Source organism: Schistocerca cancellata, chromosome 8 (genome assembly GCF_023864275.1).
Source record: "Schistocerca cancellata isolate TAMUIC-IGC-003103 chromosome 8, iqSchCanc2.1, whole genome shotgun sequence".
NCBI lineage: Eukaryota > Metazoa > Arthropoda > Insecta > Orthoptera > Acrididae > Schistocerca > Schistocerca cancellata.
In genome coordinates this window covers 206225500-206251985 of record NC_064633.1, presented here as the reverse complement: position 1 = coordinate 206251985, position 26486 = coordinate 206225500, and the positions used below count along the sequence as shown (strand labels likewise).

At 45.8% G+C, this 26486-nt stretch overlaps 1 protein-coding gene across 1 annotated transcript in view; it reads right to left on the bottom strand.

Annotated features, from left to right (window-relative positions):
• The window catches only part of LOC126095467 (homeobox protein ARX-like), a 67721-nt gene that overhangs the window by 23456 nt on the left and 17779 nt on the right, over positions 1 to 26486 (bottom strand). Inside the window, exon 2 of the mRNA XM_049910258.1 lies at positions 1824 to 2104. Coding sequence (XP_049766215.1) covers positions 1824 to 2104 — 281 coding nt within the window. The remainder of the gene's footprint in view (positions 1 to 1823; positions 2105 to 26486) is intronic.

The following is a 26486-nucleotide window of genomic DNA, read 5'->3' as shown; positions in this document are numbered from 1 at the left end:
CTGCTATAGCCCATTAACGCCAAATTTCGTAGTACTTTCCTAACGGATACGTTCATCGTACGTGCCACATTGATTTCTGCGGTAGTTTCACACAGTGTTGGTTGCCTGTTAGCATAGACACCTGTACACAAACGCCGCTGCTCTCGGTCGTAAAATGAAGGCCGTCGGCCACTGGGTTGTCCTTGGTGAGAGAATGTCTGAAATTTGTTATTTTCGGCACACTCTTGAAACTGCGGAACTCAGAATATTGAATTGCCTACCGATTTCCGAAATGGGATGTACCACACGTCTAGCTGTAACTACCATTTCGCGTTCAAAGCCGGTTAATTCCCATGGTGCGGCCGTAATCAGGTAGGAAACCTTTTCACATGAATCACCTGAGAACCAATGACAGCCCGTCAATGCATTGCCCTTTTACACCTTGTTTACGCGATACAACCACTATTTGTACACTACTGGCCATTAAAGTTGCTACACCAAGAAGAAATGCAGATGATAAACGGGTATTCATTGGACAAATATATTATACTAGAACTGATATGTGATTGCATTTGCACGCAATTTGGGCGCATAGATCCTGACAAATCAGTACCCACAACTACCACCTCTGGCCATAATAACAGCCTTGATACGCCTGGGCATTGAGTCAAACAGAGCTTGCATAGCGTGTACAGGTACAGCTGCCCATGCAGCTTCAACATGATACCACAAGAGTAGTGACTGGCGTATTGTGACGAGCCAGTTGCTCGGCCACCATTGACCAGACGTTTTGAATTGGTGAGAGATCTGGAGAATGTGCTTGCCAGGGCAGCAGTCGAACATTTTCTGTATCCAGAAAGGCCCGTCCTGGACCTGCAACACGCGGTGGTGCATTATCCTGCTGAAATGTAGGGTTTCGCAGGGATCGAATGAAGGGTAGAGCCACGGGTCGTAACACATCTGAAATGGAACGTCCACTGTTCAAAGTGCCGTCAATGCGGACAAGAGGTGACCGAGACGAGCACCCAATACCATCACGCTGGGTGATACGTCAGTGTGGCGATGACGAATACACGCTTCCAATGTGCGTTCACCACGATGTCGCCAAACACGGATGCGACCATCATGATGCTGTAAACAGAACCTGGATTCATCCGAAAAAATGACGTTTTGCCAATCGTGCACCCAGGTTCGTCGTTGAGTACACCATCGCAGGCGCACCTGTCTCTGATGGAGCGTCAAGGGTAACCGCAGCCGTGGTCTCCGAGCTGATAGTCCATGCTGCTGCAAACATCGTCGAACTGTTCGCTCAGATGGTTGTTGTCTTGCAAACGTCCCCATCTGTTGATTCAGGGATCGAGACTGCTAGTGATACGAGGCCGTTGGGATCCAGCACGGCGTTCCGTATTACCCTCCTGAACCCACCGATTCGATATTCTGCTAACAGTCATTGGATCTCGACCAACGCGAGCAGCAATGTCGCGATAGGATAAACCGCAGTCGCCATAGGCTACAATCCGACCTTTATCAAAGTCGGAAACGTGATGGTACGCATTACTCCTCCTTACACGAGGCATCACAACAACGTTTCACCAGGCAACGTCGGTCAACTGCTGTTTGTGTATGAGAAATCGGTTGGAAACTTTCCTCATGTCAGCACGTTGTAGGTGTCGCCACCGGCGCCAACCTTGTGTGAATGCTCTGAAAAGCTAATCATTTGCATATCACAGCATCTTCTTCCTGTCGGTTAAATTTCGCGTCTGTAGCACGTCATCTTCGTGGTGTAGCAATTTTAATGGCCAGTAGTGTACATGCGCACATCGCTATCGCGCGACTATTGTCACTTCGGCGTAGTTTTTTAAGGAAAGCAGCAGGGTTAAGGACGCGTCGCTCCTTCAGAGGGTCGAGGCTGCCTCGCTTAGCCTCGGTGCCCGTCTTGGGTGCCGTGCGGTCTGGCGGCGCGTGTCTCGGGTCGATGCCGGCTGTGGCTGGCTGGTGAGTGGCGAGCGGCGGCAGTCGTTCCCGCGGCGCAAGACGCCGAGCCGCCTCCAACGTCAGCTCGGCTATTGATCGCGCGGGCGCCACCGCCTCGGCTGCGCGTCTTTTGCCGCCTGGGCGACACTTTCTGCATCGGAGGCAAGCGAATGCGAGATCTTACCGATCGCGGCTACAAGAGCCGACGCTGGCGGCAATCTGACAGAGTCCCTCACGCTGAAGTATTGGCGTTCTCGTCGTAATAAATACTGGCGATTCATTCTCAAATAAATATGCAACCAGTTTTTGGGTTTTTGATACGACTTGTTGCAAAATTAATATGTTTTCGAGCGACTGCAGGTTTATCATCGAATCAAGGTGTTGCAGGAACATACAATGAAGAGCCAAAGAAAGTGGTACCCCTGCCTAATATCGCGTAGGGCCCCTTCAAGCACGCAGAAGTGCCGCAACACGTCGTGGCATTGACTCGACTAATGTCTGAAGTAGTGCTGGATCCTGCAGGTCTGTCCACAGATGCGTAAGACTTCCAGGAGGTAACAGAACCCAGTACGTTGTCCTCGATGGTGAGTGTTCATTGGAGGTGAGGGTATCATTTGGAGTGCCCCAGGGAAGTGTGGTAGGTCCGCTGTTGTTTTCTATCTACATAAATGATCTTTTGGATAGGGTGGGTAGCAATGTGCGGCTGTTTGCTGATGATGATGTGGTGTACGGGAAGGTGTCGTCGTTGAGTGACTGTAGGAGGATACAAGACGACTTGGACAGGATTTGTGATTGGTGTAAAGAATGGCAGCTAACTCTAAATATAGATGAATGTAAATTAATGCAGATGAATAGGAAAAAGAATCCCATAATGTTTGAATACTTCATTAGTAGTGTAGCGCTTGACACAGTCACGTTGATTCAATATTTGAGCTTAACATTAGAGAGCGATATGAAGTGGGACAAGCATGTAATGGCAGTTGTGGGGAAGGCGGATAGTCGTTTTCGGTTCATTGGTAGAATTTTGGGAAGATGTGGTTCATCTGTAAGGGAGACCGCTTATAAAACACTAATACGACCTATTCTTGAGTACTGCTCGAGCGTTTGGGATCCCTATCAGGTCGGATTGAGGGAGGACATAGAAGCAACTCAGAGGCGGGCTGCTAAATTTGTTACTGGTAGGTTTGATCATTACGAAATGCTTCAGGAACTCGGGTTGGAGTCTCTGGAGGAAGGGAGGCATTCTTTTCGTGAATCGCTACTGAGGAAATTTAGAGAACCAGCATTTGAGGCTGACTGCATTGCGGAGTATGTATGTAGATGTAGATATGTCTTCTGAACAGCACGCTGCAATGCATCCCAGATATTCTGAATAATGTTAGTGTCTGGGGAGTTTGGTGGCCAGCGGAAGTGTTTAACCTCAGAAGAGTGTTACTGAAGCCATTCTGTAGCAATTCTGGACTTGTGGAGTGTCGCATTGTCCTGCTGGAATTGTCAAAGTCCGTCGGAACGCACAATGGACATGAATGGATGCAGGTGATCAGACAGGGCGCTTACGTACGTGCCACCTGTCAGAGTCGTATCTAGACGTCCAGGGGTCCCGTATCATTCAACTGCACACGCCTGACACCATTACAGAACCTCCACCAGCTTCAACAGTTCCCTGCTGACATGCAGAGTGTATGGATTCACGAGGTTGTCTCCATACCCGAACACGTCGATCCGCTAGATACAATTTGAAACGAGACTCGTGCGACCAAGCAAAATGTTCCCAGTAATCAACAGTCCAATGTCAGTGTTGACGGGCCCTGGTGAGGCGGAAAGCTATGTGTCGTGCAGTCATCAAGGGTATACGAGTGTACCTTAGACTCCGAAAGCCCATATCGATGATGTTTCGTTGAATGGTTCGCACGCTGACACTTCTTGATGGCCGAGCATTGAAATCCGCAGCAATTTGCGGTTGCACTTCTGTCGCGTTGAACGATTCTCTTCAGTCGTCCCGTTCTTGCAAGATGTTTTTCCGGCAGCAGCGATGTCGGGGACTTGTTGTTTTACCGGATTGCTGATATTCACGGTACACTTGTGAAATGGTCGTACGGAAAAATTCCCACTTTATCGCTAACTCTGAAATGCTGTGTCCCATCGCTCGTGCGCCGACTATTACACCACGTTCAAACTCAAATTTTGATAACCTGCCACTGTAGCAGCAGTAACCTCTCCAACAACTGCGCCAAACACTTGTTGTGTTATGTAGGCGTTGCCGACCGCAGCGCCGTATTCTGCTTGTTTACATATCTCTGTATTTGAATACGCATGTCTGTACCAGTTTCTTTGGCGCTTCAGTGTATATTGTGGACAAAGTGTATTTGACGCTGTGGTGATGCGGCTAGAGAAGATGACGGAAATGTAGTTATCAATAACGAAATGTGTACGAAACGGAAATGTTATTATGTTTTGGGTAATTGCAATACACTGGGGCGTGCTGCGCATAGTAAATTAGTTACAATAATGTACATTTCAGGTAATACACTCAATATACACATTATTTAGCTGCGCTTGGTTTTACACTTACTCGCACAGAATAACGCTCACTTACATTTCCTGCAAACGTGACGTCACGGCAGAATCGACAACCGCAGAAATTACTATCGACTTTCGTTACCGTTCGGTACGGACGTCTCACAAGACTCATGGCAGCGTTCGGAGATTTAACACTTTGATCTCGGTACGATCTATTATAATTACAGTCGTAAATCGACGTCATACACCAATTTTTTGATGGTTAATGCTTTCATGTAAGACTGATCTCTCAGGACTGAGTTTTTATAGTTAATGATAAATTTTCCGTGCGCCGTTAACTTGAAACGACATACTACAAGTTATAATACGAGTGTGTTTCATGCTTAATTGCAAATTATTAACGTCACCATTATCGTGAAATGTCAGTTAATAATGCATCAATGATACAAGCCTTCAGGAGGCACTATGATAACCAAGACAGGAAACTAATATCACATGACGAAGTGCTACCATAATGGATAATGTTGTGGTTTAAGGAGTTGAAGAGTGTAAGGTTCACGTCCCGTTACATGCAGCTTTTTTTCTCCATCTTAGCATTGGTGACACATTCTGGGACTTGTCTCCGAATCTAATACAAGTATATTCTGCAAAGTTCGATGCTATTTACATTTCTGTAGTGAATAGATAACGAAGAATGAAGTAGACATTTGGCGATTTCCCGGTGTGCGGTTAGGCCAGAATCTAAGACAACAGCTTAAATTGCTACGACTGAAAGGAGCAGCAATAAAATTCATATTTTTCATGAAGTATTTGGCTCTCTATTTCCGAATGTGTGGAGATTTCCAAGTGCGTGGTTAAGACAGGAACTTAAGATGACAGCTTAAATTGCTGCAAGTGAAATGAGGAGTAATAACATTTACATTCTTCCTTGTATCACTGTCAATAACAATTCCTGCGGTTGTCGATACTGCGTGTGGCATCAAAATAATGCTACGTTTGCAGAAAATCTTGTGGAATGGGTGTTACTCACACGACAGAAGGTAAACACTGTATGTTATTACAAAGAATATGAACATGATAGGTATCACACTTTGCTACACATGATCTTTGGCTTGAGTTGCATTGCGTTATAGAATAATATTTAGAAGCACCGATGATATATTTAAGTGAATCTTGCTAGCTATAGGAGTGTTTTTATATTGGTAATATACACGTACTATTGATTAAAAGTTACTGAAAAGTTGAAAAGTGAGTGAAGTATTTGCTACGTAATTGAAGACTGAACGAGTTGCAGAATGCCATAGTTGTTACATGACTAGTAGAATATGATTTATACAGGGGAGATAGATATGTCTTATTATTATCATAATTTTTTGTCTTTTGCTACCAGGAGTCTTGGAAATTCTGTAAGAAAAATGTCTGCATTGTTCGTTAAGATTTTCTGAGGTGACCTTAGCTTGTGAATGTAAGTCTCTAATTGTTCAAGAAGATCCATCTGTAACCCTTACTCATCAACGTGTAACGCAGAAAGATTGTCATTGACATCACCACCAGAATGTTCATAGACGAGCAGCATGTGGCGCAAAGCAAGACTTGCTTAAGCTTTTGTGTCGAAGATCATCCATATGTTCTTTGCAGAGAGTTGCAAAATTTCATTAAGGATAAATAAATTTCTGTCATTTTCGCCAGCATCACCACTACAGCATTTAGCTACACTTGGTCCACGATATAATGTTTCTGTAACACATCCAACTGATGGTGAGCCTGTAGTGACTCGAAAACACGCTAATGGCACAATAAATCGTATCACGAAAACGAAGAAACGCGGCTGGTTGCGTCTTTATTCCCAAATAAATCGTCAATTTAAATCGCAGTAGCAGCTCGTCATCCATAATGCGTATACTGCAGTAACTATTGTTGCCAAGGCAAGGGCGACCACGCCAAGTTCACATCAAAATAATACAACTACGCAGCAGATCTATATGCAACTTGATTGCGAAACCAACCAGACCAAAACAGGGATTTTCTTTTTTTTTCCACAACGGAAAAATAAGTGCTGTTTCCTCTGTTTTCATTTCTATGGCCAAACAAATGAAGCTTGCTTTCCAATTTAAATGCAATCGTGTCTAATTAAAGGAGGTCAGCCTTCCCGCAGGAACACAGTTTTCTGTTTTGTTTATTTCCAAAAGATGTGTAACCATAATTGTGGTATTTTCAAAGCTTTTTCTTATTTTTCTTTCATTGTTTCTGAGGTATATGCCTACAGATATTATGTATGTTACGAATAAGTTCACATCAAATTTTGTTGTCCTTTAGATTCAATATGTAATTTTACCGTTTTCGAATTATGTCCGCCCTGTGGCTGTGCCTACAAAAATCAGAATGGGCAACACAGGGTTGTTGGGGCAACGTTTGAATTGAATTTTTGTTTAGGATATTATCTCTAAACTATGTATTCCGGTAAAATACTGGCACATGCCCCCTTTTTCGCTTACCACTGCTGTAATTGACCTGTTCTCAGTTGCAGTTGAATACTATTTGCCTACTAAATGTGTTATTGTATTTTATGTTTAAGGTGATCTACGGGAGTCGGTAAAATTTCGTGAGAATTTTATTTGAAAAACTGTTTGGTGTGGTTTACTGCGGAGACTGTATTGCGGGTTTTTAACACCGTTTACTTACGATTTCTCGTGCTTATTGGCGAATTATGGATGCAACTGTGTTGTAAGCCATAGCAATAGTTTTAGGATTATATTGTAAACGAAAATTCAATTCATAGGTTGCTCTAACATGTCCCGGACCGAGAGTCGAACTCCGGACTTCCTTCCAGAGTGCTAGTTCCGTAAAGTTATCAGAAGAGCTCCTGTGAAGTTTGAAAGGTGGGAGACGAGGTACTGGTGGAGTCGACATTGTGAGGAAGAGTCGCGAGTCGTGCATGGGTAGCTCAGTCGATAGAGCACTTGCCCGCGAAAGACATACGTCCCGAGTTCGAGTCTTGGTCACGCACGTAGTTTTAATCTGCCAGGAAGTTTCATATCAGCGCACACTATATTCTTAACTTGCATAAAATTACTATGTATATATTTTAGAAACAATAAAGGACAAAAATCCACTGAAGACGTCAAAATGTGTTGAAACATGTCTGGGGTTAAATGAAACAAAAACTGTGTTGTAGTAAAATAGCGGATTCTCTGTAATTCATTATTAGTTTCTGCAAGCACGGTAACAGAGCTCAAAATTGCGTTAAATACAATCGATTTCTGAGCCACAGTCCTTTATCTTCAGGCAGTAAAAGCGAGAATATCTGTAGAATATACCCACAACATGTCATATGAACATGAGGCAGCCCATCCAGTGCGTCAACAGTTATCAACTGATAGGTCCAACTTAAATTTTAGACAGATTTTGCGGAAATTGCGTGTTCTCGAGTCCATTATAACGAACAACTTAAATTGGAAGGAACACACAGAAAATGTTGTGGAGAAGGCTAACCAAAGACTGCGTTTTATTGCCAGGACACTTAGAAAATGTAACAGACCTACTAAGGAGACTGCATACACTACGCTTGCCTGTCCTCTTTTAGAATACTGCTGCGCGGTGAGGGATCCTTACCAGATAGGACTGACGGAGTACATCGAAAAAGTTCAAAAAAAGGCAGCACACTTTGTATTATCGCGAAATGCGGGAAAGAGTGTCACAGAAATGATACAGGATTTGTGTTGGAAATCATTAAAAGAAAGGCGTTTCTCGTTGCGACGGGATCTTCTCACGAAATTCATCCACCAACTTTCTCCTCCGAAGGCGAAAATATTTTGTCGACACCGACCTACATAGGGAGGAACGATCACCACGATAAAATAAGGGAAATCAGAGCTCGTATGGAAAAGATATAGGTGTTCATTCTTTCCGCGCGCTATACGAGATTGGAATAATAGAGAATTCTGAAGGTGGTTCGATGAACCCTCTGCCAGGCACTTGAATGTGATTTGCAGAGTATCCATGTAGATGTAGATGATATCACGAATTGGAAACATCAGGGAAACGCAAAACCCAGTCATCGCTCTCGTAAGTCTAAGAAATGAGCTGAAGGGATTGAGCAACTGTGAAGCGCACTGTATGAAAAAATAGACATTTGACAGCGGTAAACGTTCGTTTCTTCTCTCCGGAGGTCAGTGATATAATGAACATCAGGTCGAAATAAGACTTTGTGAACGAAATATATAAAGTGTAGAGGAAAAATTAGTAATCACAATTAGATCTGTATTTTTTTTAAATCTTAATTATCCTGGCAGAATTTCAATAGTTCAGATAGGAGCTTTTTGGGAAGGTGAAATAAAAAAAAATAAATGTTCAAATGTGTGTGAAATCTTATGGGACTTAACTGCTAAGATCATCAGTCCCTAAGCTTACACACTACTTAACCTAAATTATCCTAAAGACAAACACACACACCCATGCCCGAGGGAGGACTCGAACCTCCGCCGGGACCAGCCGCCCATTCCATGACTGCAGCGTCTTAGACCGCTCGGCTAATCCCTCGCGGCAAGTAGGCGACGTGAAATAGCAATTAATCTGCTAGCTTTACTGAGATTTAATAGTCCAATCACAATTATTGTTAATTCCAGCGAACTTAACAATATAACCGTAATGGTTCGGAGGGCAAATGAAATGCTGTGTGGCTAGGGCCTCCCGTCGGGTAGACCGTTCGCCTGGTGCAGGCCTTTCGAGGTGACGCCACTTCGGCGGCCTGCGCGTCGATGGGGATGAAATGATGATGATTAGGACAACACAACACCCAGTCCCTGAGCGGAGAAAATCTCCGACCCAGCCGGGAATCGAACCCGGGACCCTAGGATTGACATTCCGCCACGCTGACCATTCAGCTACCGGGGCCGGACGGAGGTCAAATCACTTCGGTACATTAAACACGAACTTCTTGTTTGGCAAAATCTCGCCTGTGGCCTTTAACTTTTAGGGGAAGGAGATGGGAACACCAACGGAAACAATAATAAATGCACGAAGAGGAAGAAATAAAACAGCATGGCTTAGTGAATAAATGCCTAACAACACTGAGAAACACAATTGCAGGTTGACTTTCGAAACTTCGTAATTGTCTCCCATTGCGACGCAGAACTTTGAAATTTGGCTCATAGGCGCCCACGACGTTTCTCTGTAATGGTGCAAAAGCCTGGCATCCTGTGACGTCATCCTCGAGCACGACAACGCTTCAAACAGCAAGGTGTCGACACTATACTAAACAAAGGATGGAACTCAGGAGTTCTTGTGATGTGTAAGGTGGGGTAATGTCACATTGGCACCAAATTCCACTATAATTCTGCCCAACGCCACCGTTGATGTGTCACACCATGCGAAGGTCGTCACACACCATCTTCTCCACACTCCACTCTTTCACTTGACGTATTTGCGGTGGAAATCGGAATCACAGCACCCGGCATTGAATTCAAGCGGTTTTCTTGTTGGGTGGCCGATGAAGACATTTCAGACAGATCGCCCTCTGAATCGACACGAAAAGACCTCAGAAGGTGACATTAAAGCGTCAACGAAATAACCCCTTTCTTCCCGCGTTGATCCCACACATTTCGTGGTCGAAAAGTACAGCTGACAGTTCGATGAGTAGCAGGACGTCGTTCTTAGCAATCTTTGACACTACTGACACTCCTGGACGTTTCATCCGTTCTGTAAGAACACCGTGGGGCTGCATCCCCATGAACGTGATCGCACCGCTTTGGAGTGCAGCGCGACCTCAATTTTTGCTCTTGTGTGCAGGCTGGAAACACTATGGACTGTTCAAAACCATTTAGTGAAACCTGAACGTGATCCGAAGCAGCGTAGGGTGGTTATGCATTCTCAGCCCTCCTGATTCGCGTGCTCCTGTGGTGTGATTTTTTTTTTTTGGAGGGGGGGGCGGGGGGCGATATTGATGCATGCGTAAATAAGTCCCTCTAAGGGCCCCCCCCCCCTCCCCAGTTCGACAGCAGTCGCCCATCTTTATTGGGAAGTTTAAAAATGTACCTGTACTGGGACAAGCCGTGAGTAGTCCCACGAGAATGCTAGAAGGCATCTGGGATTGCAGAGGTGTTGAGGAATTGCCTGGCTGCAGGCGCACACGTCGTCTCATCTCAGTACAGATCCGTTTTAAAGTTTTTTATTTTTTATTTTATTAGAAGCTAGTTTTCAGACTTACAACGTACTCATAATATCCTTTGGTAGTATTTTCGATATGTGTAGATGTTTTCGTAAATTTTTGCAGGAAAATAAAACTTTCTCCAGTTGTCAAGTTTTTTCCCTCCATTGACAGGAGCAGTCCATTTCACCCCTCAGGTAGTTTGCACCTAACGAGGCTATTACTTATATTTTTTTATCCTGAAATATTTTACTGGACTAGTATCATGTTCCTGAATATACTACAGCATGCTGAAAAATAATGCCTCCGAATTTTTTTATGAACACTCTTGAAGTTTTTTGAATAAAACATACTTTATTAACGTTCTACTTCATTATTCTTCGTGTCTAGAAACTTATTTCTCAACATTTCTGGCGATGAACAAATTTCTCTCAACGAGAGACAATTTTCTTAGATATCGTCACTGTGGAATGTTTGAATTTGTTGATGGCGTCACAATCTCACCTCTGCTTGCACCGCTTCATCAATATCAAAGTAAAGTCCTCGTAGCTGTTCTTAAAGTTTTGGGAACAAATGAAAATATGATGGGGCGAAGCTGGGACTGTAAGGAGGATCGGTGACAGAGAACCCAAGGTTTGGACTGTTGCAGATGTCGCAGCGCTAGTGGTCCGGCATTGTGCCGCTGAAGGACACGGAGTGTGGACGAGCTTTTCGAATTCGAAACACGAGTGCAGCCCGCTGTTCCTCACGCACCGACGTTGTTCGTTACAAAGCGTCACTTTACACGCTTCAACTCGCTTCAACTCGGATCCCTCTAGGGGCAGAGAGTTGCAACTTGCGACAGTGAGAAAGTCGACGGAGCAATATGCACGACATGTAATACCGCAACTGTTAGTGAGAACAGAACAAAAATTAGCTGGCATTACTTTTCAGGAAGCCTTAGCATTAGATATCTGAAAAACATTAATTTCCAAACTTGTTCAAAATGGTTCAAATGGCTCTGAGCACTATGGGACTTAATATCTGAGGTCATCAGTCCCCTAGAACTTCGAATTACTTAAACCTAACTAACCTAAGGACATCACACACATCCATGCCCGAGGCAGGATTAGAACCTGCGACCGTAGCGGTCGTGCGGTGCCAGACTGAAACTTATTGTTCATTAGAAATAATTTATATAAGTAACAGTTATTGAACTATAAGAAAAAAACATAAATTAGTTACAAACTACGGCGTGTACACTTTATTGAAATGTAAACGTCACTTCAGATATTCAGATTTATGTTATGGCATGTTCAATATGGCTACTATCATTGGCCATGATATGACGCAGACAAATAGCGAAATTCTGCATGACCCGCTGAAGTGTCGAAATATTGATACCGTCGATGACTTCCTGAATAGCTCTTTTCAGTTCAGCAAAGGTGTTGGGGTTACTGCTGTACACCTTGTCCTTAGTATGGCCCACAAAAAGGAGTCGCATGTGTTCAGATCCGGAGAATACGGCGGCTAAACACAACCACTGTTCCATGGCCCTGGGGCTTAATGGCTGATAGGTTTGAATTTTGAGAGGGAAGAGATGCAGGTCTTGAACAACAATTCGTTGCAGTGTCTCCCAGTTGATTCCCACCTGTTGTGCAGCTCGTGTTCTCGATGTTTTCAGGCGTTTGCATCTTCTTGGACGACCGACATTGCCAACCAACGCTGTCATTACGAACACTAACCGTTCTCTCAAAGTTGCGAATCAAATTAAGTCTGCAGGCTTTCGTGGCCGTTGTCATTGAAGTTAAAATCTTCTGGGTTATTAGGCCGCGTCATGTTCCTTCTAAAATTTTTTAAATTTTTTAAAGAGGACATTGAAGGCAAATGGGTATGATAGTTACTCAATCGACAGGGCTTTTAGACGGAATATTTATACCGCCAATAAGAATGACCAGGAACCGCCTTCTCACTCCGTCAGGTTACCGTTCGTTTCTGGGGCCACTGACCGCATAAGCAGAATTTTAAAGAAAAATGGTATTCAGACATCTTTCTTTAGTCAAAACAGAATAAAATACTTTTTCCGACGGAAAACGGATGCACCTGATTACCTCCACAATGCAGGCGTCTATCAAGTGTTATGTGGCTGCGGCAAAGTGTATATAGGCGAAACGGGAAGAACTGTTAAAGAACGCATTAAGGAACACGAACGGGACAAGCGGCTAAAACAAAGTGCAAAATCGGCAGTACCGGAAAATCACGAGAACTGTGGCTCTGACATCGATTTTAATAACGTACGTGTACTGGCTAAAGAAACAAACATTTACGGAAGAAAGATCCGAGAAGCGGTTGAAATTTCTAAGAATGCATCTAATTTCAATAGAGAGGACGGCTATAGGCTTCTGGCTTCGTGGCTCCCCGCCATCAAGGAAGTAAATACGCGGCCGCGGTGTGTGAGCGGCATAAACAATGCGCTCCAAGTCACCTCGGCGGACAATATTATTTTGGGTAAACATACCCCCTCTCTTGCTCTGTTCGTTACGAATCTAGCCACTGATGACGACCAACCAATAGCGGTAGCAGGCATTTCAACCAATAACCCTTCTCCAGCATAAGTGTGCAATAGTGCCTTTCTATCCAATGACGGTGGCCCGCCAATGGTATCCACAGGAGATGACCTACCAACTCCCCTTCTTCATCAGAGCGGGAATATTAGCCTATGACTATGGCCCAACTACGTTAGCCATATGAACTTTAACCAATACTATCACTTCTCCAGCACGAACGCCAGAAAACTCCCCCTTTATAAGTGGACGCGACACTCGTCTCTGACAGTGTTCTAGCAGTCTCTCACTCTCCATTCGTTTAGTCGGTTCCGACTCTTCGTGACCCCATTAACCAAATCACGCCACTTTTTCCTGTCTTGCACTTTCTCCCGTAGACCTTCCAGGTTGGAACACATTGCTTCTGTGATGCCATCGAACCATCTCGTCCTCTGACGTCCTCGTCTTCTAGTTCCTCTAATCTTCCCCAGCATTAATGTTTTTTCCAGCGAGGAATACCTTCGCACTGTGTGTCCAAAGTAGGTCATCTTTTGTTTTAACATTAGACCTTCCCGGGAGAAAGCCGGTTTTATTTGCTCCAATATTGATCTGTTGGTTCTCTTTGCAGTCCATGGAACTTTAAGAAGTTTCCTCCAACACCACAATTCGAAGGAGTCAATTCTTCGCCGTTCAGCCTTTCTAATGGTCCAGGTCTCACATCCATACATCACAACTGGAAAGACCATAGCCCTCACAATACGGATCTTTGTTGCTACTGTTATATCTCTGGACCTTATAACCTTGTCAAGGTTTGACATCGCCTGTCTACCGAGCAACAGGCGTCTCCGGATCTCATGGCTGCAGTCGCCATCAGCAGAGATGTGGGAACCGAGATAACTGAATGTGGACACCAAAAGATCCTGAGGAAGATCCCAGCAGAGGGGTCGAAACATCGAACATTTTAGAAGAAAAATGACGCGACCTAATAACCCAGAAGATTTTAACTTCAAATTCTTGGTTGTTAGCACACTTGGACCGGTTGTCTTCAGCTTGAACTCTATCGCAAACTTCCTTTGATCCGCACTGTATGCCTTCACAAGCGCTATACGCTCGGGCACGCTGTACCGTGACATTTTCACGCGCAAATGGCCAACAACAAGGCGTGTGCGCATGCGCATACTAATTCCCCTCATGCCCCGCAGCGAAACCGTGCAGTGTGAATACCCTAAGGCAAACAGTTCAGAAGTTCTGACGATTTTGTTTCATATAGTTCAAAAATTGTCATCTTGTAGCTGGTTTTACCTCAATTTCACCTACTTCAAAACAAACTGCGTGCTCTTTTAAAGGGATGAGCAGTATTTCGTCAGGTGACACTGGATGCGTAGATAAGGAGTTGATAGAAGCAGGGCAGCACCACTCGCGGGAGGAGCTGACAGTGCGTGAAGATGCAGTCGAGATGCGAAGAAGTAACGCACGAGCGTTCGTAAGCCTAAGCGGCGTGCGCTCACAGAGGGCTGCAGGAATGGCTGCGAGTGCGGGAATCTTGTCGGGGCGTGGCTGGCCGCGTGTAATCAGCAGCGCAGCCCGCCGCTGCCGTTGCCGCCATTTGTCGGCCGGCCCCTCCCCTCCCCGCCCCCGCCGCCCCCAGAGGCCTCCGCCCCCGCAGCCTGCAGCCAGATGGGGCCCGCAGCCGCCGCCACCCTCGCCCCGTCAATACTCCTTACGCCCACTCCCGGAGCTTCCACCGCCGTGGCACACCCGTCGCCTGCGAGGAAACCTTAACAGACGGGGAGCGACTGGTCTGCTCTGGAATATGACAGCTAGTATTCACGCCGCCATTATGTACCCACAGCCACAGCAGTGACGAAGCTACAACCCGCAAACCAGGTGTCCTGTAATACACTACTGCCCATTAAAATTGCTACACTAAGACGAAATGTACATGATAAACGGGTATTCACTGTACAAATATATTATACTAGAACTGACATGTGATTACATTTTCACGCAATTTGGGTGCATAGATCCTGAGAAATCAGTACCCAGAACAACCACCTCTGACCGTAATAACGGCATTGATACGCCTGGGCATTGAGTCAAACAGAGCTCGGATGGCGTGTACAGGTACAGCTGCCCATGCAGCTTCAACACGATACCACAGTTCATCAAGAGTAGTGACTGCCGTATTGTGACGAGCCAGTTGCTCAGCCAGGTGAGAGATCTGGAGAACGTGCTGGCCAGGGCAGCAGTCGAACATTTTCTGTATCCAGAAAGGCCCGTACAGGACCTGCAACATGCGGTCGTGCATTATCCTGATGAAATGTAGGGTTTCGTACGGATCGAATGAAGGGTAGAGCCACGGGTCGTAACACATCTAAAATGTAACGTCCACTGTTCAAAGTGCCGTCAATGCGAACAGTTGGTGACCGAGACGTGTAACCAATGGCACCCCATACCATCACTCCGGGTAATACGCCAGTACGGCGATGACGAATACACGCTTCCAATGTGCGCTCACCGCGATGTCGCCAAACACGGATGCGACCATCATGATCCTATAAACAGAACCTGGATTCATCCGAAAAAATGACGATTTGCCATTCGTGCACCCAGGTTCGTCGTTGAGTAGACCATCGCAGGCGCACCTGTCTCTGATGCAGCGTCAAGGGTAATCGCAGCCACGGTCTCCGAGCTGATATCCATGCTGCTGCAAACATCGTCGAACTGTTCGTGCAGATGGTTGTTGTCTTGCGAACGTCCCCATCTGTTGACTCAGGGGTCGAGACGTGGCTGCACGATGCGGATAAGATGCCTGCCATCTCGACTGCTAGTGATACGAGGCCGTTGGGATCCAGCACGGCGTTCCGTATTACCCTCCTGAACCCACCGATTCCATATTCTGCTAACAGTCATTGGCTCTCGACCAATGCGAGCAGGAATGTCGCGATACGATAAACCGCAATCGCGATAGGCTACAATCCGACCTTTATCAAAGTCGGAAACGTGATGGTACGCATTTCTCCTCCTTACACGAGTCATCACAACAACGTTTCACCAGCGAACGCCGGTCAACTGCTGTTTGTGTATGAGAAATCGGTTGGAAATTTTCCTCATGTCAGCTTGTGTGAATGCTCTGAAAAGCTAATCATTTGCATATCACAGCATCCTCTTCCTGTCGGTTAAATTTCGCGTCTGTAGCACTTCATCTTGGTGGTGAAGCAATTTTAATGGCCAGTAGTGTACATTACCAGAAGTACTTACTCGTTAACGAGTGTCTTTCTTTGTCTTCCAGTAGAGTCAGTGTCCTTTATGAGTTGGCGAGTGGCTCAGGAGACTAATCGCAAACCTGCCCGTTCCAATCACGGGGTGATGCTGATTGTCATGAAGTTTTCTGACTTTTTCCTACGGTTCTGTTATCTAATATGATTCCTCGTCGCTGTTGGGTGAAATAGTGTCATCCACCGTAAACAGCGCGACGCATATTGAAGGGTCGAAGGCAGTGGTATCTCAGATGCTGGTGATTATGTGGCATTTCTTTTAAGTGGGGAATACTGCAGAATGGGATATTAATCGTTGGCGTTGAGCAGTGACGTCATAGGTAAGTAACAGATGATACGTGACAAACATTTCTTTCTTTCGCTTACGCCAATGTCCCGCAGCGATGGGAGGGTCGGCGTGGTTACAAAGGATTTGGCAGTGTTAGTGTTAGGGATGGCTGGATGCCCTTCCTGCCACCACCCCGTACCCCCCAAGGACGGAATCAGTGTACCTCAACTGTCTGCGTCTAGAGTAAATCGTGAAATAGTGCGGACATGTTTCAAATGTCTGCGACGCGCGTAACTGAGGCGTAACGTGGGGAGCAGCCCGGTATTCACCCAGCGGGATATGGAAAACCGCCTAAAAACCACATCTAGGCTGGGCGGCACACCGGGCCTCGTCGTTGATCCGCCGGGTGCATTCGATCCGGGGCCGGCGCACCTGCCCGAGTCCAGGAAGCAGGGCGTTAGCGCGCTCGGCTACCCTGGCGGGTGATACGTATAAAGATCTAAAAGCATGAACGAATGTTCGGAATCAAAAGAATGTAGCACAGAGAACTTGTATCGTAGATGTACATCATGTAAAGCCATAACGTAAATGCAAAAAGAAATGTAGCACAGTTAACAGAGATCGTACATGTACATCATAGGAACCCATAATTGCAAACCAATGAAAACAAAAAAGCGTCATTTATCCAAGTCCACAAAATAAATTGAACTAACGGTACGGACGTGGGAATTATGAGGGTTTCACACGGGTACGACCTAAAAACAGAACTACACACTAACCACAAAAGAAAATACTAACGAAAACATCAGGAAAACATGTTACGCTACACGAAAAACACAACAAACCGAACACTGATATCCTGTTCTTCAACTGAGGAAACGGATACCAATGTTACCCACGAAGGAAAAACCGACCAACCAAACATTGGTATCACTAACAGCGAACGGAACAACATACCTAACATTGGTATCCCGACCTTTGCAGATTAACTGAAGAACAGGATACTAGTATTATCCATGTCGAAGAAAACAGCATACCTAACACTGTTACCCTGTTTTCTGTAGGCCTATGAATTACCTACCGCGCAGAAAGGTACAATCTTACATTGGCGTCCTGAACTTCAGTTGACACAGATATTACCTATCGCGAAGAAAACGACACCTCTAACATTGGTATCCTTTATTTCAGTTGCCATATATATATATTACCTAACGCATAGAAAACATCTCTAACGCTGGTATCCTGTATTTCAGTTAACCTACATAGAACAACTGAAAAAGGGGGTACTAGTATTACCAACGACGAAATGAACGACAAACTTAACACTGGTATCCTATTCTTTAACCATCCCGGATACATCGATAAATTCAAACGTGTACACAAATTATTTTGATACTTTCATTTGTTTAAATTTCGTGCACAACTGAGCAAGACACTTCCTGATATTGTTCAAGCACCTCGCTAATCAACTGAAGATTCTCTCGCATGATGCGATCCAGCTTTTGTTTCAGCGCATCTGTGTTGACGGAGGGTCGCCCTAATCTCTCTCTTCGCTATGAACATCTGTTCTCCATTTCTAAACATTATGCACCACTTTCGGATACTGGCTGCATTCACTGCAGGCTTCGACATAAATGGTAACAAGTCTGCGGTGAATTTCACAGGGACTAACATTTTCAGAATCCCGAAAACGAGTAACAAAAAAAATGGTTCAAATGGCTCTGAGCACTATGGAACTTAACGTCTGAGGTCATCAGTCCCCTAGAACTTAGAAATACTTAAACCTAACTATCCTAAGGACATCACACACATCCATGCCCGAGGCAGGATTCGAACCTGCGACCGCAGCGGTCACGCGGTTCCAGACTGTAGCGCCTAGAACCGCACGGCCACTCCGACCGGCAACGAGTAACACCTCGCACTTCACAGTCGACAAAACTCGCAATCGACACAGCCATGGTCACATTATATGTGCACTTACCACGTGACAAGATCCGACTTACAACCGCATCTGGCAACTGTCCGCATCACATTGAACATCAAAAACCAATGAAAAGCTGTCACAAGACAGATGAGCAGACGCAAACGTTCTTTACTTTCTGGAAGGCCCCCGTGACTTTAATAATACTTACAGTTATTTGTCCAAAACGTTCCTATGTGCACCACCATGACCTCCGCACAGTCTGATACGCCCTCCGCGGTAATTAATCGTCAGTTAGTTCACTGTTGACCATTGGCCGGAATGCTTGCGGGTCTAAGTCCACTTTAATGTGGATTGTATTGTGCTCCCTTTAATTCCAAGTTCGGCAGCAAGCTTTATGGTCGACTTGAAGAGTAAATGCATCACCGAAAAATTAATTTCAGCACATTTTACGCCTTGAGATTGATGGACGACCCGCACGATGGCTCTGAGCACTATGGGACTTAACATCTATCGTCATCAGTCCCCTATAACTTAGAACTACTTAAACCTAACTAACCCAAGGACATCACACACATCCATGCCCGAGGCAGGATTCGAACCGGCGACCGTAGCAGTCGCGCGGCTCCGGACTGAGCGCCTAGAACCGCTAGACCACCGCGGCCGGCTCCCGCACGCTGGGCATCCAAAACATTTCCCAGGTCATAATCATCCTTCTCCCGTTTGATAAATGTTTGACAATTTGTTATCTCCTCCCCGAAGTGTACACGAAACCTACAATCGATATTGCGCTTCCGCTTACGAACCCGCACATTTGTCAGTATCAACGATATCTGAACAATTTTCACCAAGCATTGAAAGGCGAACAAGGAACTGGTCATCGCACAGACTTTATTCTCCTCCTAGGGCAATCACGTGGCAGTTACACGTCAATCCTGTTGCAAATTTTGGAAATTTGTGGTAAGGTCTTATTGGACCAAACTGCTGAGGTCATAGGTCCCTAGGCCTACACACTACTTAATCCAACTTAAACTAACGTACGCTATGGAAAACACACACACCCATGCCCGAGGGAGGATTCGAACCTCCGACGTGGGGAGCCGCACGGACCGTGACAAGGCGCCTCAGACCACGCGGCAATCCTGTCGCAGTTCACGTGAGGAGCGCGTTGCCATATCAATAATCAGAATGGGAAGTTCAGATCTTACATATCTTACCATCTTACACTGTTACAAGCATTTATTTCTGGTGTAAAGAGCCTTTCTGGCTGCCCCTGTAAACTTAAGAGTTTCGGGTTTTCTACTAAAACATCACATGCCACAACGTACCTTACACAATAGGAGTATGAACCTATTACACAGGGTGAACCAGAACTGCACTGACAAACTTTCAGAAGTCATAGTAGGACCATAACAAACACAAAAAGGAGTCTAGTAAACATGGGCTCAAACGTAAAACCACGAGACCTATGAGGACTTCTCCGATGGAAGAAAATGGTTCAAATGGCTCTGGGCACTATGGGACTTAACATCTATGGTCATCAGTCCCCTAGAACTTAGAACTACTTAAACCTAACTAACCTAAGGACAGCACACAACACCCAGCCATCACGAGACAGAGAAAATCCCTGACCCCGCCGGGAATCGAACCCGGGAACCCTGGCGTGGGAAGCGAGAACGCTACCGTACGGCGGTGGAAGAAATGCGCTTCACAGTAGCGATGATAAATAATTGCTCATAACTCTTAAGTTATGAATTATCCCATATTTCCTACACGCGTTTTTTTTCTTGGTTTGGTCCATAGTACCACCTCTGCAAGTTTGTCGGTGGATTTCTGATTCAACCTGTACTCGGATCAGCCGCCGCTATGACCACCTTCGGCACGAATAACTGCGGCGACACGTCGTGGTATGGAAGCAATGAGGATTTGGTAGGTCGTTGAAGGGAGTTGCTCCAAATCTGGACACACAACCACTCCATCACACTCCTGGCCTTGTGACATGGAGCATTATCTTGTTGAAAAATGCCACTACCGTCGGGAAACATGATCGTCATGAAGGGTTGTATGTGGCCTGCAACCAGTGTACAATACTCCGTGGCTGTCATGGTGCCTTGCACGAGCTCCACTGGACCCATAGGTAACCATATGAATGTCCCTCATAGCATAATGGAGCCGCCGTGAACTTGTCTCCGTCCCGCACTACACGTGCCAAGGAGCGGTTCCCCTGGAATACGACAGATTCGCGACCTCCCATCGGCATGATGAAGGTATCGGCATCCGTCAGACCATGGAACGCTCTGCCACTGCGCGAACGTCCAGTGTCGATGGTCACGTGTCCGTTTCAGTTGTAGTTGCCGATGTCATGGTGTTAACTGCAAGCATGGGTCGTTACTACGACGGCTGGTTGATGCACGTATCAATTCCCACGGAGGGTTGTAACACATTTTCCTTGACTTCCGGAAGGCGTTCGATACAGTTCCGCACTGTCGCCTGATAAACAAAGTAACAGCCTACGGAATATCAGACCAGCTGTGTGGCTGGATTGAAGAATTTTTAGCAAACAGAACACAGCTGTTGTTATCAATGGAGAGACGTCTACAGACGTTAAAGTAACCTCTGGCGTGCCACAGGGGAGTGTTATGGGACCATTGCTTTTCACAATATATATAAATGACCTAGTAGATAGTGTCGGAAGTTCCATGCGGCTTTTCGCGGATGATGCTGTAGTATACAAGAAGTTGCAGCATTAGAAAATTGTAGCGAAATGCAGGAAGATCTGCAGCGGATAGGCACTTGGTGCAGGGAGTGGCAACTGACCCTTAACATAGACAAATGTAATGTATTGCGAATACATAGAAAGAAGGATCCTTTATTGTATGATTATATGATAGCGGAACAAACACTGGTAGCAGTTACTTCTGTAAAATATCTGGGAGTATGCGTGCGGAACGATTTGAAGTGGAATGATCATATAAAATTAATTGTTGGTAAAGCAGGTACCAGGTTGAGATTGATTGGGAGAGTCCTTAGAAAATGTAGTCTTACAACAAATGAGGTGACTTACAAAACACTCGTTCGACCTATACACTTGAGTATTGCTCATCAGTGTGGGATCCGTACCAGATCGGGTTGACGGAAGAGATAGAGAAGATCCAAAGAAGAGCGGCGCGTTTCGTCACAGGGTTATTTGGTAACCGTGATAGCGTTACGGAGATGTTTAACAAACCCAAGTGGCAGACTCTGCGAGAGAGGCGCTCTGCATTGCGGTGTAGCTTGCTCGCTAGGTTTCGAGAGGGTGCGTTTCTGGATGAGGTATCGAATATATTGCTTCCCCCTACTTATACCTCCCGAGGAGATCACGAATGTAAAATCAGAGAGATTCGAGCGCGCACGGAGGCTTTCAGACAGTCGTTCTTCCCGCGAACCATACGCGACTGGAACAGAAAATGGAGGTAATGACAGTGGCACGTAAAGTGCCCTCCGCCACACACCGCTGGGTGGCTTGCGGAGTATAAATGTAGATGCAGATGTAGATGTAGGGCACATTTGATATTTCCTGTGAGAAAGAGTTGTACGTGGTATGCTGACGCGTTCTGTTCGTGTGTGTTACCCGATTAACAAGCTGCAGAACTTGAGCTGTAACATGGAAACAAAGCGTCTGCAGAACAATGTCCATGTAACAACTTCTTCGTCTATATGTAAGGAGTGTGTCCTGCGATTTATGCCGTACGTTTTTACTTCGCCCTGTATACGTAATTAAGTCTGTACGGAACCCTCAGTGTATGAGTCCTTCTCGCACCTGGTCAATTTTTTTCCATTTTCTCGTATACCGTTGACCGCCCACTACACAAAATCAACCAAATACGAAAATTCTTAGCCACCAATATGACGTTTCCCGTCATATTATTATAAAAAATCACACCTATAACGCCGAGTTTTCGAGACGTGCTCAATGAGCTGATGCTTTCAAACAGCGTATATTCATTCGTCGGAAGTTATATTTACGAGGCCCGGGAAATACGGGCTTCAACCGACAAAATAAAACCGAGTGTGGCGTCTCCCAAGTTCCACGAGGCCTACGAGAAAGACAGGCCGCGGCGCGTACGTCACGAAGGTAGTAGTCCTGCGCTTCCTCAAATCAGGCCGGCCGCGGTGGTCTAGCGGTTCTGGCGCTGCAGTCCGGAACCGCGGGACTGCTACGGTCGCAGGTTCGAATCCTGCCTCGGGCATGGGTGTGTGTGATGTCCTTAGGTTAGTTAGGTTTAAGTAGTTCTAAGTTCTAGGGGACTTATGACCTAAGATGTTGAGTCCCATAGTGCTCAGAGCCATTTGAACCAACCTCAAATCAGCAGACAAACTATGTTTCTACATCTGTTAACTCTTAACTAGGCGTGTCCGTACAAACGAAAACTGAATCTTCTACTGGAATCCGGTATTATGGAATCTTACTGTTATTAGTCCTATAATGATGGGAAGTCCATGGGTCTGCTTATAATTTGTTACGGCTGTACTGGCGTACAATAAAATAAAATCATGCTAAAATAATAGCTGCATAAGGCACCACTTCCAGCATGTAATGGGTACTATTAAGCAGAAAAGACTAAATGCTATAATGAAGCCGTTGTTGTTGTCGTGGTCTTCAGTCCTGAGACGGGTTTGATGCAACTGTCCTTGTCACTCTATCCTGTGCAAGCTTCAGCATCTCCCAGTAACTACTGCAACCTAAATCCTTCTGAATCTGCTTAATCTATTCATCTCTTGGTCTCCCTCTACGATTTTTACCCTCCACGCTGCCCTCCAATGCTAAATTTGTGATCCCTTGATGCCTCAGAACATGTTCTACCAACCGATCTATTCTTCTTGTCAAGTTATGCCACAAACTCCACTTCTCCCCAATTCTATTCAATACCACCTCATTAGTTATGTGATCTACCCATCTAATCTTCAGCATTCTTCTGTAGCACCACATTTCGAAAGCTTCTATTCTCTTCTTGTCCAAACTATTTATTTATCGTCCATGTTTCACTTCCATACATGGTTACACTCCATACGAATACTTTCAGAAACGACTTCCTGACACTTAAATCTATACTCGATGTTAACAAATTTCTCTTCTTCAGAAACGCTTACCTTGCCATAGCCAGTCTACATTTTATATCCTCTCTACTTCGACCATCATCAGTTATTTTGCTCCCCAAATAGCAAAGCTCCTTTACTACTTTAAGTGCCTCATTTCCTAATCTAATACCCTCAACATCACCCGACTTAATTCGACTACATTCCATTATCCTCGTTTTGCTTTTGTTTATGTTCATCTTATATCCTCCCTTCAAGACACCATCCATTCCGTTCAACTGCTCTTCCAAGTCCTTTGCTGTCTCTGACAGAATTACAATGTCGTCGGCGAACCTCAAAGTTTTTATTTCTTCTCCACGCATTTTAATACCTACTCCGAATTTTTCTTTTGTTTCCTTCACTGCTTGCTCAATATACAGATTGAATAACTTCGGGGAGAGGCTACAACCCTGTCTCACTCCCTTCCCAACCACTGCTTCCCTTTCGTGCCCCTCGACTCTTATAACTGCCATCTGGTTTCTGTACAAATTGTAAACAGCCTCTCGCTCCCTGTATTTTACCCCTGCCACCTTCAGAATTTGAAAGAGAGTATTCCAGTCAACATTGCCAAAAGCTTCCTTTAAGTCCACAAATGCTAGGAACGTAGGTTTGCCATAACAAGCCGTTATACCACTTATATCGAGTACTGATCTTAAATTTTGCTGTGGTACCGTTAATCAGTAAAACTTCATAATAGCAGATTCCAGTGGAAAATGCAATGGTCGTTAGTACTTACACGCCCAGCTGCGAGTTAACAGGTTTAGAAAAATGGTTCAAATGGCTCTGAGCACTATGGGACTTAACTTCTAAGGTCATCAGTCGACTAGAACTTAGAACTACTTAAACCTAACCCGAGGCAGGACTCGAACCTGCAACCGTAGCAGTCGCGCGGTTCCAGACTGTAGTGCCTAGAACCGCTCGGCCACCACTGGCCGGCAACAGGCTTAGAAACGCATTTTGTCTGCTAAGCTGAGCGAACGAGCGAGTTCAGAACTACCTTCGTGACGTACGCGCCGCTTGTGACGTAGAACGCGATCTTGCATCTCATTGGCCACGTCCATCTCCACGAAGCAAAAAAAAAAAAAATGACTCGTGGTATTCAGTCGCAACGGAACGCTGTGGGACGTGAAATTCCACGCAGTGGCGTCGCAGAACTCCTAACAGCTCGCGTCGTCCGCGGACTTCCCCGAGCCGTGTGCGGGCGGCTGCGTCGCGCGTGGAGTGTGTTCGCTGGCTGGGGCCGGCCCGTCCACGGCCACTTGTGGGCTCGCGCCGCGCCGGGCCTCAAGTGTTGGTCCATTTGTCAAGGAGGCGCCACGCCGCCATCTGGCCAGCGCGCCGCCCGGTCAATACCGCGGGGGGAACATTTGTCAAAACACGCCGCCGCCGCCGGCCGGCCAGACACTGTTTTCACGGCCTGCGCAAACACCACGAGGGCCGTCTGCGTGCTGCCTCCATTACTGTCCACCGTCTGCAAACAGCTGCTCAACTACTGTCTCCCTACCGCGTAATTCTGCATCGCTGCCGTGTCGCCAGTCGTCCCAAAATTGTCTCCTCGTAGACCACCAGATGTTGAACCATTCAATACGAAATATGTACACAGATACTGCTGGTGTAATGGAACTGGTCCATAGCCCTATTTTCGTTACGTTTTGAACTTACGATACACTTTAGAATTAGACCGCCCGATACATAAAACGTGGTCTGAAATTACAAAATTTTAGTTTCTGAATGATTAAATGGTAATAAGCATTATTCTCTTTACGTCCAAAATTAAAAATTTACGTTCAATCGGTAGATTATTTCTCATATTTTAACTTTAATTGGAAATTGTATTGTATTGTACGTTAACCGGGGACCTAGAAACGACGGAGAGGCTCCGTCCCCACCGCAGTCGCAGTGGTCCATAACCCCACGACGACTACCGTAGTCCACTTCACCCTCTGCCGCTCCACACCGAACCCAGGGTTATTGTGCGGTTCGGCCACCTGTGGACTCCCCAGGAACGTCTCACACCGCCGGCTGGGGTGGCCGAGCGGTTCTAGGAGCTACAGTCTGGAACCGCGAGACCGCTACGGTCGCAGGTTCGAATCCTGCCTCAGGCACGGAAGTGTGTGATGTCCCTAGGTTAGTTAGGTTTAAGTAGTTCTAAGTTCTAGGGGACTAATGACCACAGCCCTTCAATCCCATAGTGTTCAGAGCCATTTGAACCATTTTTGAACGTCTCACCCCAGACGAGTGTAACGCCTATGTTTGCGTGATAGAGTAACGGTGGTATACGCGTACGTGGAGAACTTGTTTGCGCAGCAATCGCCGACATAGTGTAACTGAGGTGGAATAAGGGGAACCAGCCCGCATTCGCCGAGGCAGATGGAAAACCGCATAAAAACCATCCACAGACTGGCCGGCTCACCGGACCTCGACACAAATCCGCCGGGCGGATTCGTGCCGGGGACCAGGCGCTCCTTCCCGCCGGGAAAGCCGTGCGTTAGACCGCACGGCCAACCGGGCGGCCATTGGAAATTGTAATTGCATTTGTAATTATTACCATTACTGATAATTTTTTTCGAAATATTTGTGAAAAGAAATGATAAATCAAATACACTCTAAGACAAAGAAAACGGTATACCAATTGACTGATGTCTTCAAGAAAAAGACCTTCAAAAATTGAGCACGTAAAGGGCGCGTTGGTCCATCTCTCGCCCTTATCAAGCAGTTATTCGATTTGGTATTGATTCATAGAGTTTCTGGATGTCCTCCTGAC